The following is a 13,090-nucleotide window of genomic DNA, read 5'->3' as shown; positions in this document are numbered from 1 at the left end:
AAAAAAACGTTTATTTATTAAATATTACATACAATAATTATAGCCCAGAGTTTTTCCCCTTTGCTTTATCCTTAGCAGTAATTTTCACTCCCTTTACAATTCAATCTCCATCTTTTAAAATTTTATAGTTTTGGATTTTAAACTTATTCGATTCATGAAACATACAAAGTTGAAGTTCAAAAAAAAAAAAAAAAAAGGCAGCCAATTTAGAAATGATAGTTTTTATATTGATTATTACAGTTATTTCCAATACTTTTCTAATCGATTTTTTTTATTTTCTTGCAAAATTTCTTTACATGTACTTTTTAACATACAATATTTAAGATACAGAAGAAATAAAAACTATAACACAAATTTTATGGGATGCATTTTAATACTGACAAATATGAAAGTAAATGACAAAAATGTTGGAACTATTCTACATTGCTTTTACAATCACCTTTTTTTACATGATATACAGCAATTTGTTGCATAAAATTTCAACTTGCAAAGACGCTGGTTAACTGAAGTTGAGCACCAATGATACTGATCTGCACAATCTAAAAATATTAAATAGTGAATCATACAATATACTCTGTTATTTTGAAACTTAAAAGCAAATTTGATAGTACAGTTTTTGACATATTCTAAGTTTGAAGCTTCGGTAATAATTGTAACTGTTCTTATTAAATATATGTTATCTTCAAGTTAAGCTGTTATTGAAAGCAGAGAAATATTTTATTTTATCATAACTAGATGTCAAATTTTTTCAAAATTTATACAAAGAATAATTGGGAATAATCTGTTGATCAAAAGTAATCATTTTAAGTATAAAAAAAGGAACTATTTAAATAAAAATGAATAAGTTTTTTTAATAGGTTTATTTTTGAAATCCTTTTCTAATTTATGATTCGAAATTTTTATATAAAATAGCACACATCAGGGTAAGTTTTGGGTAAGAAATTCACCAATATTTCATAAGTTGTGAAAATTTAAATGACATTAAAACATTTTTTGACAAATTGTAAAATAATATTTTCTAGTAATTGTGAAAGTAGAGTTTTTCTATATTTTAATATTAGGGAATACCAACCTTAACTGCTAAAATTTCCAAGAGCATTCAAAATTCAATATTTAAAGTTCCAAACATAAAGTGTATTGTAAAGTATATTACACCCTTTTAGTTAATGCATTTACTTATTACATATGTTTACGTATGTTTGAAAAATGAAAAAAATTCCCATCAATTTATGCATTTTTAAGCGTTTTTGGTTATTTGTTTGACTGTATTTAATTGGTTAAGATGTAATAGGCTTTAAATGTACAAGTAGTTGAAAAAAAATAATAAGGTGCTTGAAGAAAAGTAGTTTTTCTATATTTTAACGTTAAAGAAAACCGATAACAATTTCTTGGAGCATTCAACAAAATTCAATATTTAAATTTACAAACATGAAGCACATAGTAAAATAAAATCTCTTCTTCTTTTCGTGAATACTTTCAATGATTAACATATTTCTACTTAATTATAAAAAATTGCTGTCAACTTAGGCAGTTTTGAGCACTTTTGGTTATTGATTTAACTGTAATTAACATGATTGCTTTTAAATGTACTAATATTTTAAAAAAGAATGTTAAGATACATAAAGAAATGTCTTACTTGAATACTCTAATTTGGTGCAATTCTGTAGAGTGCAATTTTGTTTTGTGTCTGGTTTGGGATAAAAGCTACATTTGCTGTTACTCTGAATGCTTCCATCCAATTTCTTAACACAGGTTACATTTCTTTCTCGTCTTCCTCTATCACAGTCTCCTTCACACTGTAAAACAAAGCAAATTTAACTTTAAGCAAGGTTTCACAGTTTTTTGGTACTTTTTTTCAGACTTAATGTTTCTTGATTGAATGTATGAAATATGGATGTTAGGAAGGAAATAAACTAAAAAAACTTTATTATAATTAAACAAAATTGTATATTACCAATTTTGATGTATTAAAAACACAAAGAATAAGAATTTTTAATTCATTGGTCACTTTTGACAATGTCCTGTTCAAGAGAGAGCCTGACATTAATTTTTTTGGTAGTCCAGAGGGCTCACCAGTTCCAGCTGACCCTCTAGTTGGGGCAGATCGATCCCAACCAATAACTTTAAAAAGGATTGTGTGATCAACAATGTTAGATTGTTTTTCAACTTTAAAAAGGATTGTTAGATCAAAAATGAATGGGGATTTCCATCACCAATTATCAGAAAGGGTAAAAACCAAGGTGTGGAGAGATCTTCGACAGAACACCATTCCAGATTGGCCGCGCTGCGAAGTGGTGGCTCAGTTTCGACTATATACTGGACATGACTGCCTAGCCGCGCACCTGTTTTGTTTAGGGCTGGCACCTGATCCCTATTGTTCTCTGTGCAAGAGCCAAGCTGTTTTGGATGGCAGCGACATCCTGTGCTGCAGGGCCCTCCGCAGGTCGTCGTCTACCGAGCGATATTGGGAAGCGAAAGCGCTTCTGAGGAAATAACTTTTTGCTTTCTTGTTTTGTTTTGTGTTTTTGCTTTTTAACATGTCAATTCACCTCTGCCATTTGAAATAAATAATTCATTGCTCAACACATTTTTCCATTGTACATTTTCCGCAAACATATTTTACCAGATACGCAAGCATATTTTACCTTTATGCCTGTTAAGCAAATTGTAGATGTAAATAATTCACTTTAAAATTTTAAGAAAATTTTCTTCATATGTCATACTTTAAGTATACTCAGAGAAAAATTGATTCTTTTCAACATGACTCTGATGAATTTCGATTAGAAAAATAAATTCACTAAATTTTTTTAATCTGAGATTTATTTAGTACAGTTTAAATATTTTTATATTGAATAAGTGCTTGGCACTTACACAATTGAAGCAAAACTGTACAGACAATTTAGTATATCCTAAAAAATACAAATGTTCCAGGAGGAATGAATGGCCATTCCATAAAGGCTCTCATGAGTTTTTTTCTTTTTGGTTTTTGTTCCATATAGTAATGTAAAAGTAATTCTTTAAAAGAAAGTTAATACTGTAATTCTTACTTCATTCCAAACACCTGCTATCCATGAGAATTCAGGTTTCAAGTGAAGTGTCACACAATCGTTTATCTTGCATTTGCGCATGTACGGTGGTTGTAGTTCTTCTTTGCAGAGAGAGAAGCTTTCAGCTGTTCCATTTGTTTCTCGCCTACACGTTATGGAGCGTGTTTGAAATCCATTGGAACATTTTCCTCGACACTAAATGAAATAAATTATCTGTTGCAAATCATATTACATCTACCAAGCAGTCATTAACACTATATTTAAATTATGGCTTTCTATTTTTGAAGCTTTAAAGCCATGCTTTTTGGGTTAATTAAAAAATAAATTATGTATATTTAATCGAATGATAAAATTGAAATAAATAATTTACTGTTAATTCATTAAAATGTAATTACAATCAGGGGTCTATAAATCCCTAAGTTGAGCTGGAACCCAATATTTTTGCCTTCATTTGTCCAACTTTGATATTTGTCTTAAAATGACATATTTTAAGACATTATTTAAATTTTATTCCATACTTTTTACCACTTTATTTATTTTGAGACAATATGAAATTAAAAATGTTAGTTGTATTTCTTATTTCATGAAAACAAAAAGTTATTGTTACTTTCCGTACCTTAATATACTGGCTCTTACAAACTTTGACCACATCTGGTTAGATTTTAATAACTAATTAATACATTGATCTGTAACTTATTTTACATTTTCTGTAAGTGAAATGCTTGTTTAGTTTTGATGTTTGAAATATGTACTCATAAAAGAACAAGCTTTAATTCTCATGAAAAATTGATTTGGAATAAAATACATATCCCACTGTTGTTCCTGTTCATATCAAAAATTCCACCATATGCAATCCACAAAAGGGAACAAGTTTTGAATTAAATAAAAATATAAAGAACTGAAAAGTCAAAACTTCCTAAACATTCTATTTTAAGTAAATCCTGGTGGTTTCTTGGCATAACTTTAATGCTCCTATCGATGGGCATCCATTTCCAAAATTAATAAGCGTTGAGAAATTCAACATTCTTTCTTATACACATTATTTTCTTTACATGTTGCATTTTCTGTGCTCAATTAAACTCTTCTTTTTTGGTTCAATTTATTAATAAAACTCAGTTTAGTATAAAATAAAATCATACCAATATTTATATATTTAATGAATGATAAAAAGACTTGTATTGAAATTGGAAAATGTTATGGATGGGATGGTCTGTACCATTTATCGTCATTTTGCTTTTGCACAATTTGCAAGTTTAAATTGATTATCAAACCAAAGTTATGGGTGATAATATGGATAATTTAACTTACTTTTGACCATGGTCCAGTGTGCCAGGAGTACTGACATTTATCTTTCGTGCATTCTTTTATTTCTTCAGGATGCGTTTTCTCATCACATTTGGAATTTGATACTTTCTTACCATTTTCTGTGCAGTATATTTGTCTTGTTTGAATTCCAGGATCACAAGGATTTAAACTACAAAATGACCACTCACCCATATACCATCTGAAATTCATAAATATATTAAGATACAGAAATGGCAAATTATTTGTGAACTTGCTTTACTATGCGTGTTCTATGAATACACTATTCTATTTAATTAACCCTGTTTCATTACTTTCTGATTCTAATGGTTGTTACACACGAGCCTGTATGTGCATTTTAAAAGTTGATCATTTGTTATCTTTAGTTATTATATTCTATTTAATACCAAATTTCATTTACTCAATTCACTAGTTCTTGAGTTAGTAACAAAGTACGAAAATTCTCTTAATATTTAACACTGGTGTAATTCCTTCCTCTATTGTGATTCATCATATTTCAATATCAGTATTATTTCTTTTCGCTTCAATATTGATAAGTGTATATTTTGTTTGTTTCACTTGACCTGTGATTAGGTAACACTATGCAAACAAATAAAATACATAGCATAACAAATAATTTATTTACACCAATGTCTGATGAAATTTAACTGTGAATTCAATGTAAACTGCATAAACCTTGAAAACATATTGCTTATTAAAGCAATTAACATTAATAATTAGTCTTTATTTTTTTTGATGTGTCACAAATTATATCAAAACTAAAGAACCGATCGTAAAGAAGTGTATCGAAATTATTTCTTATCACGAATATAAGGTTTAGAGTTATAAGTACTTTCTCTAGCATAAAGTGTTTACTCATGCATGTAAGAAATTTTGCCAATTTTCTATCAGTTACGGAAATACATATTATCGAAAATAGAGAACTTAACAGAATTACTTTAAATATGCTGAATTCTTCAGTTTTGCAAAACGAATTTAAAGGCAACAGAAATGAAAGCGTTTTCTTGGAGAAAAAAAATTGACGACTTATTTAATGCACGAACGTAGACTTTAGAAGAAGAAAAAATCTTAAAGGGCAAAGTTTACCAAATAAATAATAAACTGCATATTTTGTAATTAACTAGTTTTGGAATACTGTCTTATACTAACTTGGCTTCACAGCTCGCTTCATTGCAGGAATAGGTTTTGATTTTAGGCTTTTTAGAATCATCGCAATATATATCACTGACTGACTCTCCCATCGAGTTCACACAAATTGGCTTCAATAAGACAATTCCTAAACAGAAAATATTATATATATATGCATATTATAAAATATAAGTCAAGTAGCTGTTTTTTAAGTGAAGAAAAATTTTATTTTTTGATTCTACAAACGTTTTTCTTTTTCAAAATAGTTGCCAAATTTGCTTAAACACTTATAATACCTTACAACTAGATTTAGAATCATCACTCTCTTCACAGTAATTTGCCTCCTGCTCCGATAACCAAGAGGTCACAACCGTTATCACGTCATCGTTGTACCGGTTGCCGCCAACCTGATGTTTGAAACATCGGAAAAGATGAAAATCACTTAGCGCAAGGTCTGTACAGTATGGAGGGATGGTCCAAAACTTCAGAGCCGAAAGAGTCCATTGAAGCTCGGGACTGGGCTGTGGGAAGAGTCATTGTCATGGAGTAGCAAAATTTCCTGTCAATATGCCAGTAGGAAGCTTCGTAAACTTCACAAATTTTACCGGTGAATGTATGCAGCAGACAGGATTTTTGCCGACGAAAAATACATCACTGACCGTACCTCATACGCTGCGGGCCATTTCTTAAACTAGAACATTTTAAGGACACAAAACTGACCGTACAGGTTACCTACGCAGCTGTAACTGAGCACAGTTGTTCTCAAGGAATGCCAGGACACGACGCAAGCAGTCGTTGCGACGCACGCGGCACCTATTAGTGCACACAACAAAACGACCCTTACTTAAAAAACAGCCTTCCTATTCTAAACAGTTCTTTTTTTCAAGAAAAGGATGATGTCTAAAAAAATTAAAAACTGATTTACCTTTTCCACACGTAACTGAACAAGACGAATTATGTAGCGTCCAATGGTGCTCCGCCAACGGTATGACAAATTCATAATGAATGACAGTATCTGCTGGTTCTTGCACTAAGACCTTGTAATACAAAAAACACTAAAATAAGAACTAAAATGTTGACAATAACGAGCATATTTCGTTATATTGCATTAAGCTACTACTATTATTAATTTCATACATAAAAGGGTTTTCCGTAAATACCGCTCTTAATGTGTGTATTTAAATTTCTTTACAAAAGTGAAGTAAAAATAATAAATGAAATTAAAAAAAAATGGCTCTGAATAACTTTTGATCGAATAATCGGATCTTTGAGTTTAAGGACTCAATCGTATTAGCTCGAGGGGGTGTAATTTCAAATATGCTAATTATTTAGTGCAAATGATATTTTAAGTTACGAAATCAGACACGAAATGTACTTTCTCTGCATGAACATGCATTTTTTACGACAAATTCTAATTTCTGATTCCCAAAATATAGGGCGTAACCAAAAGTTTGGCCCCCTTCATTTTAATTTTTGCGTATTTCGCCATATCTCAATATAGGTCGAATAGTTCCTGAGAAAGGAAAAAAAAAGTGAATTTTAAATCTACTACTTTTTTGGTCCGTTTTTTTTTCTTCTTTTATTTGAGGTTCACAAATTATTTTTTGAAAAGAAGAAAAACATAATCGTTATTAAAACCTGACAAATAATAATTGAAAAAGACTAGATTAAATGAGTTTGATGGCCGGAAAGATGAGAATGTTTCTAATAATCTATCTTTCACTATCTCTCATTTTCCTCCAGCAATCAAACAGGTTTTAATGTCTACAGTCTCTCGTCAATGATTTCCCAGGTTTCCATAAAGTTTTTTTTGTCCGCTTGAATTTCAGATCCTCCTCCATTTTTTAAAAAAAAAATTTACTTGGTGTTTTACTTAGATTATGAAAATATCTATGACACCCTGAATAAATATTGGCAATCTTGCTTTTTTTTTTACCTCAACTATGAGATCCTCAATTGTTGGACCTTTAGTTAAGAGACTTTCAGGTTTCCCAGGCCAACGGCGATAGCTGAACAGAGCTCCAACAACACTATACCTTCCTGGCCAATCTAATGTCCAATTACCATTAAGTTTATACCTACCACTCTTGCTTTTTAAAGCCAAGAAGGTTGAAGTTTCGTCCAATTCATGTATACTAATATGCCTGGAGTGAGTCGGTATTTTAATAACTTCGTGGTAACCTAGAAGAATGTAAAAGAGTAAGGTTAAATTAATGTATGCAATTAGCAATCAAAGAATCCAAAATTAAACCAAAATATTCAACTTTTAACCCACAAATCCAATGCAGTGTGTTCCGAAATTCGACCAATAAATTCAGAAGGGCTACAAACGGCATCAAGGGGATGAAAACTTAACAAAGTACAATGGGTCGTTAACTACGTTGACAGGGTTAAAAACAAGATCTTCCACAACCATGGTAACGGGAAGGGAAAGGAGTAGAGAGTGGGAAAATCGCATAACCTTGAGACTCCTATTTTATATACAAAGAGTACAATAGGCCATTGGAAGACTGGAAACATTCTGGGATTCATAAATACACAAGTGGGCGACCTTTGTGCTAAAATACAAACTAAGGCAAACAACGTTAAGGAGCACAAAAATATTTATAAAATACAGTATTTTATAAATATTTTTGTGCTCTTTAACGTTGTTTGCCTTAATTTGTATTCTGGGATTCGTCTTTAATTAATAAACAAAATAATAATGCCTTAGAATCTAAATAATTTTATGTCATAGCTTATTAAATTGATTATGGAATTATTTGGTGATAATATATCTTTATGAACTCATGTTAGTTAAATTTTTAAGCCTAATACAAAAGATAGTGTTATTATTTTATTCTACTTTTGGGTTTATGATTTTTTTTCTTAATTTACTGAACAAAATGTTATAAAAAACTAATAATAAGTTAACATACCAACAGAAAGATTGGACGTATAAAAATTTCCCTTAATGGTTTTGCAAGTGGAATTATCACCATTACAAACTCCACATTGATCAGGTATTACAGTTGAATCTATTTTTCCATCACAGCCTACGGCCTATAGTAACAGCAAAGAAACAAACTAATACGTAAATAGTATAAACAAGAACTAACTAAATACTATGGTATCAAATTTTAAATACAAATATATTTTTCTTTTATCACCCTCGCTAAAAAGTTAATCCATATCAGTCCAGTCGACCAAGCCAGTCGACAGCTTTTATAAAATTTAATAAATTGTCGATACAATGCAAAAAAGTGCACTTTATAATTATTGTTTAATTATGAATAAATGTGATTATTCATTTAATAGAAGAAAACAATTGTGATTTTATAATATACTGTTACCACTTACTCTGCATTCACCATCAACGCAGACGCTGGAATAGTTGCCGCTACAGGATGTTCCATCTGGCAGTTTAGTAGATAAAACTAAATACAAATCGTCTTTATCTGGCACACAATATATGCGGCAACGAGACAAAGCTGTATTTGGGGAAAAATAGCATTTAGAATGAGTTGCAAAAGGAAAAAGTGAAATTTTTGCTTTATAACATTTTTATTTTTCTAATTAAATAAAAAATTTCAATTTAGACCTTTTTTCTCGTTGTGTGCTAATAAATATTTTTAAAAAAATGGCTTAAGGACAACTCTCGCACAGTCATTTACATAATAGGATGTTATGGCTTAGATTCATCTTTCATTTGACCTTATTATTGTACCTTTATAATTTTGGTGCATTTTCATGCGTAGTGCAAATCTCGCGGTGTTAAGCGTAGATTCTTGCAGGATAATGCTCGAGTCTACTCTTAATAATTTTTACTGACTGTCCCTACAAACACGTCATGGCGAACTAGATCACTAGACCTCTCTCCAATTGTGCAAGTAGCATTTGAATTTCCTGATGTTTTAATAATTTTTTTTTCTCCAACCGAATGAACAACTAGTCAAATTTTCATTTTGTGACGTAGCTAAGTTAACCGTAAGCCGATTATAAAACATAAAGCGTCCTTATAAAGGGCATTTTTTTTTACTCTGAATGTAAACAAAAATCGGCTCTGAAGTGCCTCATAGTATTTTCCTTACTCGAAGGTGCAGAAAGCAAAACTTGTTACCTTATAACAAAGAGGTTAAGCTTTTTAACTTGCTTCGGAGATCACCTTATTTATAAGGCAAATATAAGCAATCAAACCGAAGCGCTTTCCCGTTCCAGTTGTGTATTCTATTTTCTTTTTATAAATTCTTGTTCTTGGACTTTATTTATGCAGATAAACTAGAGTTTGGACTTTTCTTCTATTATATCATGTTACTATGGAAACAACCAACCGGTGGATGTTCTCTTGTGCTCTTCATGATAAATCTAGCTTCTTAACTGTTTCGGTTTGAATGCCTATGTTTAGTTCATAAATAAAATGATCTTCGAAACAAACAAAGAGATTCAATCGGTTCCATACGGAACAACTGGTTCCATTCTCAAACATACACAAAGCAGAGCGCTTTGTGTAAACCGGTTTTTGTTTAGATTCAGAGCAAATAAGAGGACTTTTATGAGGAAAATATTCACGATTTGGCTTTAAGCTTGGTTTTTCAATTAACTGTAGTTGATTCTGCGTGTTTAATCACCTTATTTTATTATTTCTAAGAATCTTACTAATTGAGTGGAAAATGGATTATTTTAAATGCTTTGAATAAGTTCTATAAAGAAGTTATACTATCCGAATACTTATTACAATATTTAACCAAGTTATACTATTTTAATAAGTTCTATAAATTCTATTAATTTTTTAAGTAGACAAGGCGGCTCTTTATTTAACTTACTACTTTATACTCGTGTAAGCGTTTCATATAATATACAGAATTATTATTTTATTAGAAAATTTTAAGCGAGCATTGCAAAAATAAATTTATTTTCTTTATTCTAATTGTATTTTAAAAAAATGGTTTTTGTTAACGTTTACTGTTTTAAAACGTATTCCATAGCAACTTGCCTCCTAAATCTTTTCCGTAAGGATTCCACTTGTACAGTTTTCCTTTTACAGTACGTTTGTTGAACGTTGAACATTGTTCATTTTGAAAGTCACCGACAGCAGAAAGGCATTTCTATAAAATAAAGATATTTGGAGTAGACTGCATGGAATACGAATAATAAGGAAATTAAAAAATTGGAAATGTAATTTAAATAATATGAAAATGTTGTTATATACTTTAGATAATTTGCTTTAACCTTATACACCGAAGAGCCATTACATTATGACCACTCTGCTAATAACATGTAGGACCACCTTTAGCCCTCAAAACTGCTGGCACCCGCCGTGGCATTGATTCCACTAGGTGCTGATAGGTAGTCTGAGGTATCTGGTACCAAGCGCTCACCAACTGGTCCTGCAATTCCCTCACATTGCGAGGGGTTAGCGTGGCAGCACGAATTTAGTTTTCCAAGTAAGACCACAAATGCTCTATTGGATTAAGGTCAGGTGAATTCGGGGGCCAAAACATAACTTGAAAGTCACTGGAATGTTCCTCGAACCAATCTATGACTATTCGACCCTTATGACATGGTGCATTATCCTGTTGGTAAACACCATCCCCCGCAGGAAAAACTGTTGCCAATGAATGGGTGAACCTGGTCTGCAACTATGTTCAAGTAGCTTATAGACGTCAGGAATTGTTCTACGAGGATTATGGGTTCTAATGTGCCCCATGAAAACATTGTTCCTGGGCGAGCTCATTGTTATAGATGGATGGTGGTCATAATGTAATGGCTCTTCGGTGTATATGGCAGAATTATGTAATCATTCTTTACTCATGTCAGAAAAAAAATGCAGACAGTATCTCTCATGTGCATTTACATGCATCCACATTAATGGAGAATTATAAAATTTACCTGGGTATTGCAAATTTGATATTCCCTTTCTTCACCTTTGCAGTAACTACCGCCATTTGCTGGGCTAAAATTTAAAATAAAAAATAATCAAATAATTATATAAATATAAAATTTATGGTATTGTTTAATTTCAAAATGTAAGGACGTAATACACATAAACCTGTATATCCATGTTTTCGCATAATCATAAACATGGGATTTTTCTCCCTTATATTTTCCTTTATAAGTTAAGGACTACGGTGTGTTGTCCGCATTAATGGAAATTTAGAAATATTAAAAGTGAACACCAGGAGACAACCTGGCTGGGAAGAATGGAAAACTTCTAAAGAAGACCTTGGCTCACAAAGGGCTGTTGAGTTGATAAAGAAGAAGACATTACAGGGTACGGCAAAAAAACCGAACAGACAATTTTTAATATAACTTTATTAAAAAAATAAACAAATTTAATAAATTAATATCAAATAATAATTAGAGTAGACTTTTAGTAATAAATAAATTTAATTGGTTTAAAAGTTGCCACCTTTAGCAACGATGCAGAGGCACGTACGCTTATTGAAAATTTCAGCAATGGGCCGCTAGTCGGTGCTGAGAGAAATTCATCTTCATTGATGAAAAGCTATATACCGTCCAACAAGCTCATAAATCACAGAACGATCGAATCGGGGTTTGTAACCAAACCACTCAAAGAACATCGGCAATTGTTGAACATCGCCAAAGTTCATAGTCAGTCATCGTCTGGGACGGGACTTGAGCAAGCGGAGAAAAACTTCTGCTTTTTGTGAATGAGCGCTCTAAAATGAATCAGTGGGACGTTCGAAACGCTGTTGTACTTCTGTGGGCCAAAAAAGCACTTCGGCATTGTAAACTGGCCGTTTCAACAAGACTCCTAACCAAATCACAAGACAAAAACGACACAAAAGTGTTGCAAGGCACATTTTGATATCCTTTAAAAAATAGCCACCCTACTCGACAGATATCAATCCCATGGATTACAGTGTATGGTCCTTTCTGAAGTCTAGTGTTTGCACTAAACGTCACAAAAACTTGGATTCTCTAAAGCAATTGCTTCGGTGGGATTGAGATAGATTTAAGGTAAAAGACTTGCGACCCATTGCCACAAAAGTGTTTGCGCCGCTGCAAAAGGCGGCCATTTGAAACCAAGTTAGTAAACATCTAATCTTATTATAGTTGTACTTTGTTTATTTATTCTTAATAAAGTTTTATTAAAAATTGTTCGTACGTATTTTTTGTCGCACCCTGTTTTAAACATTAACTAGCTACTTACTTCGGAGAATTGCAGAATCTTTCCCTAACCATTAAACCTCCACCGCAGGAAGCAGTACACGATGACCAAAGACTAAATGATCCCCATCCACCGTCTATACTTTTTAAACTTTCCATTTCACGATCAACGCATCCACCTTTACGACACCACTACAAAAAAAAGGAACAAATTGGATTACAAATAAATAATAGTTTATTTAGGAGTTAAAAAGATTCAAATCGTGAAGCTTTACTTTATTTTTGCCACATGGAGTTCCTTCCGCAGCTGGTAAAAACTTAGTTTCACATTCCCTTCCATTTCTTTGACACCACAAAGCTCGACACACCTCACCCTGGAAGAAAAATAAAATAATTGCTTGAAACACTTTACCTAATTAGAAATAATACCAGGCAGGGTCTGATTTAGAAGATGTATGAATGTAGGCAAAATATGATACATT

At 31.7% G+C, this 13,090-nt stretch overlaps 1 protein-coding gene across 2 annotated transcripts in view; it reads right to left on the bottom strand.

Moving 5' to 3' along the window:
• Positions 1–354: 354 nt before the first annotated feature.
• LOC107446167 (A disintegrin and metalloproteinase with thrombospondin motifs 18) overlaps positions 355–13,090 on the bottom strand; it is a 41,711-nt gene continuing 28,975 nt past the window's right edge. Inside the window, exons 11-23 of one of the 2 annotated variants that reach the window (XM_087157233.1) lie at positions 12,884–12,982; positions 12,652–12,800; positions 11,367–11,430; positions 10,471–10,582; positions 8,838–8,968; positions 8,417–8,540; positions 7,435–7,679; positions 6,424–6,535; positions 5,520–5,646; positions 4,356–4,551; positions 3,048–3,242; positions 1,637–1,796; positions 355–539 (exon numbers count right to left, since the gene is read on the bottom strand). In XM_087157233.1, coding sequence (XP_087013359.1) covers positions 436–539; positions 1,637–1,796; positions 3,048–3,242; positions 4,356–4,551; positions 5,520–5,646; positions 6,424–6,535; positions 7,435–7,679; positions 8,417–8,540; positions 8,838–8,968; positions 10,471–10,582; positions 11,367–11,430; positions 12,652–12,800; positions 12,884–12,982 — 1,818 coding nt within the window. In that variant the 3' untranslated portion in view covers positions 355–435. The remainder of the gene's footprint in view (positions 540–1,636; positions 1,797–3,047; positions 3,243–4,355; positions 4,552–5,519; positions 5,647–6,423; positions 6,536–7,434; positions 7,680–8,416; positions 8,541–8,837; positions 8,969–10,470; positions 10,583–11,366; positions 11,431–12,651; positions 12,801–12,883; positions 12,983–13,090) is intronic. The other variant, XM_087157234.1, reaches the window with a different exon arrangement.

This window comes from Parasteatoda tepidariorum, chromosome 2 (genome assembly GCF_982258835.1).
Source record: "Parasteatoda tepidariorum strain Cologne lab strain chromosome 2, Ptep-v5.0, whole genome shotgun sequence".
Classification (NCBI taxonomy): Eukaryota; Metazoa; Arthropoda; class Arachnida; order Araneae; family Theridiidae; genus Parasteatoda; species Parasteatoda tepidariorum.
The sequence above is the reverse complement of the archived record's forward strand: the minus strand, read 5'-3'. Positions and strand labels throughout refer to the sequence as shown.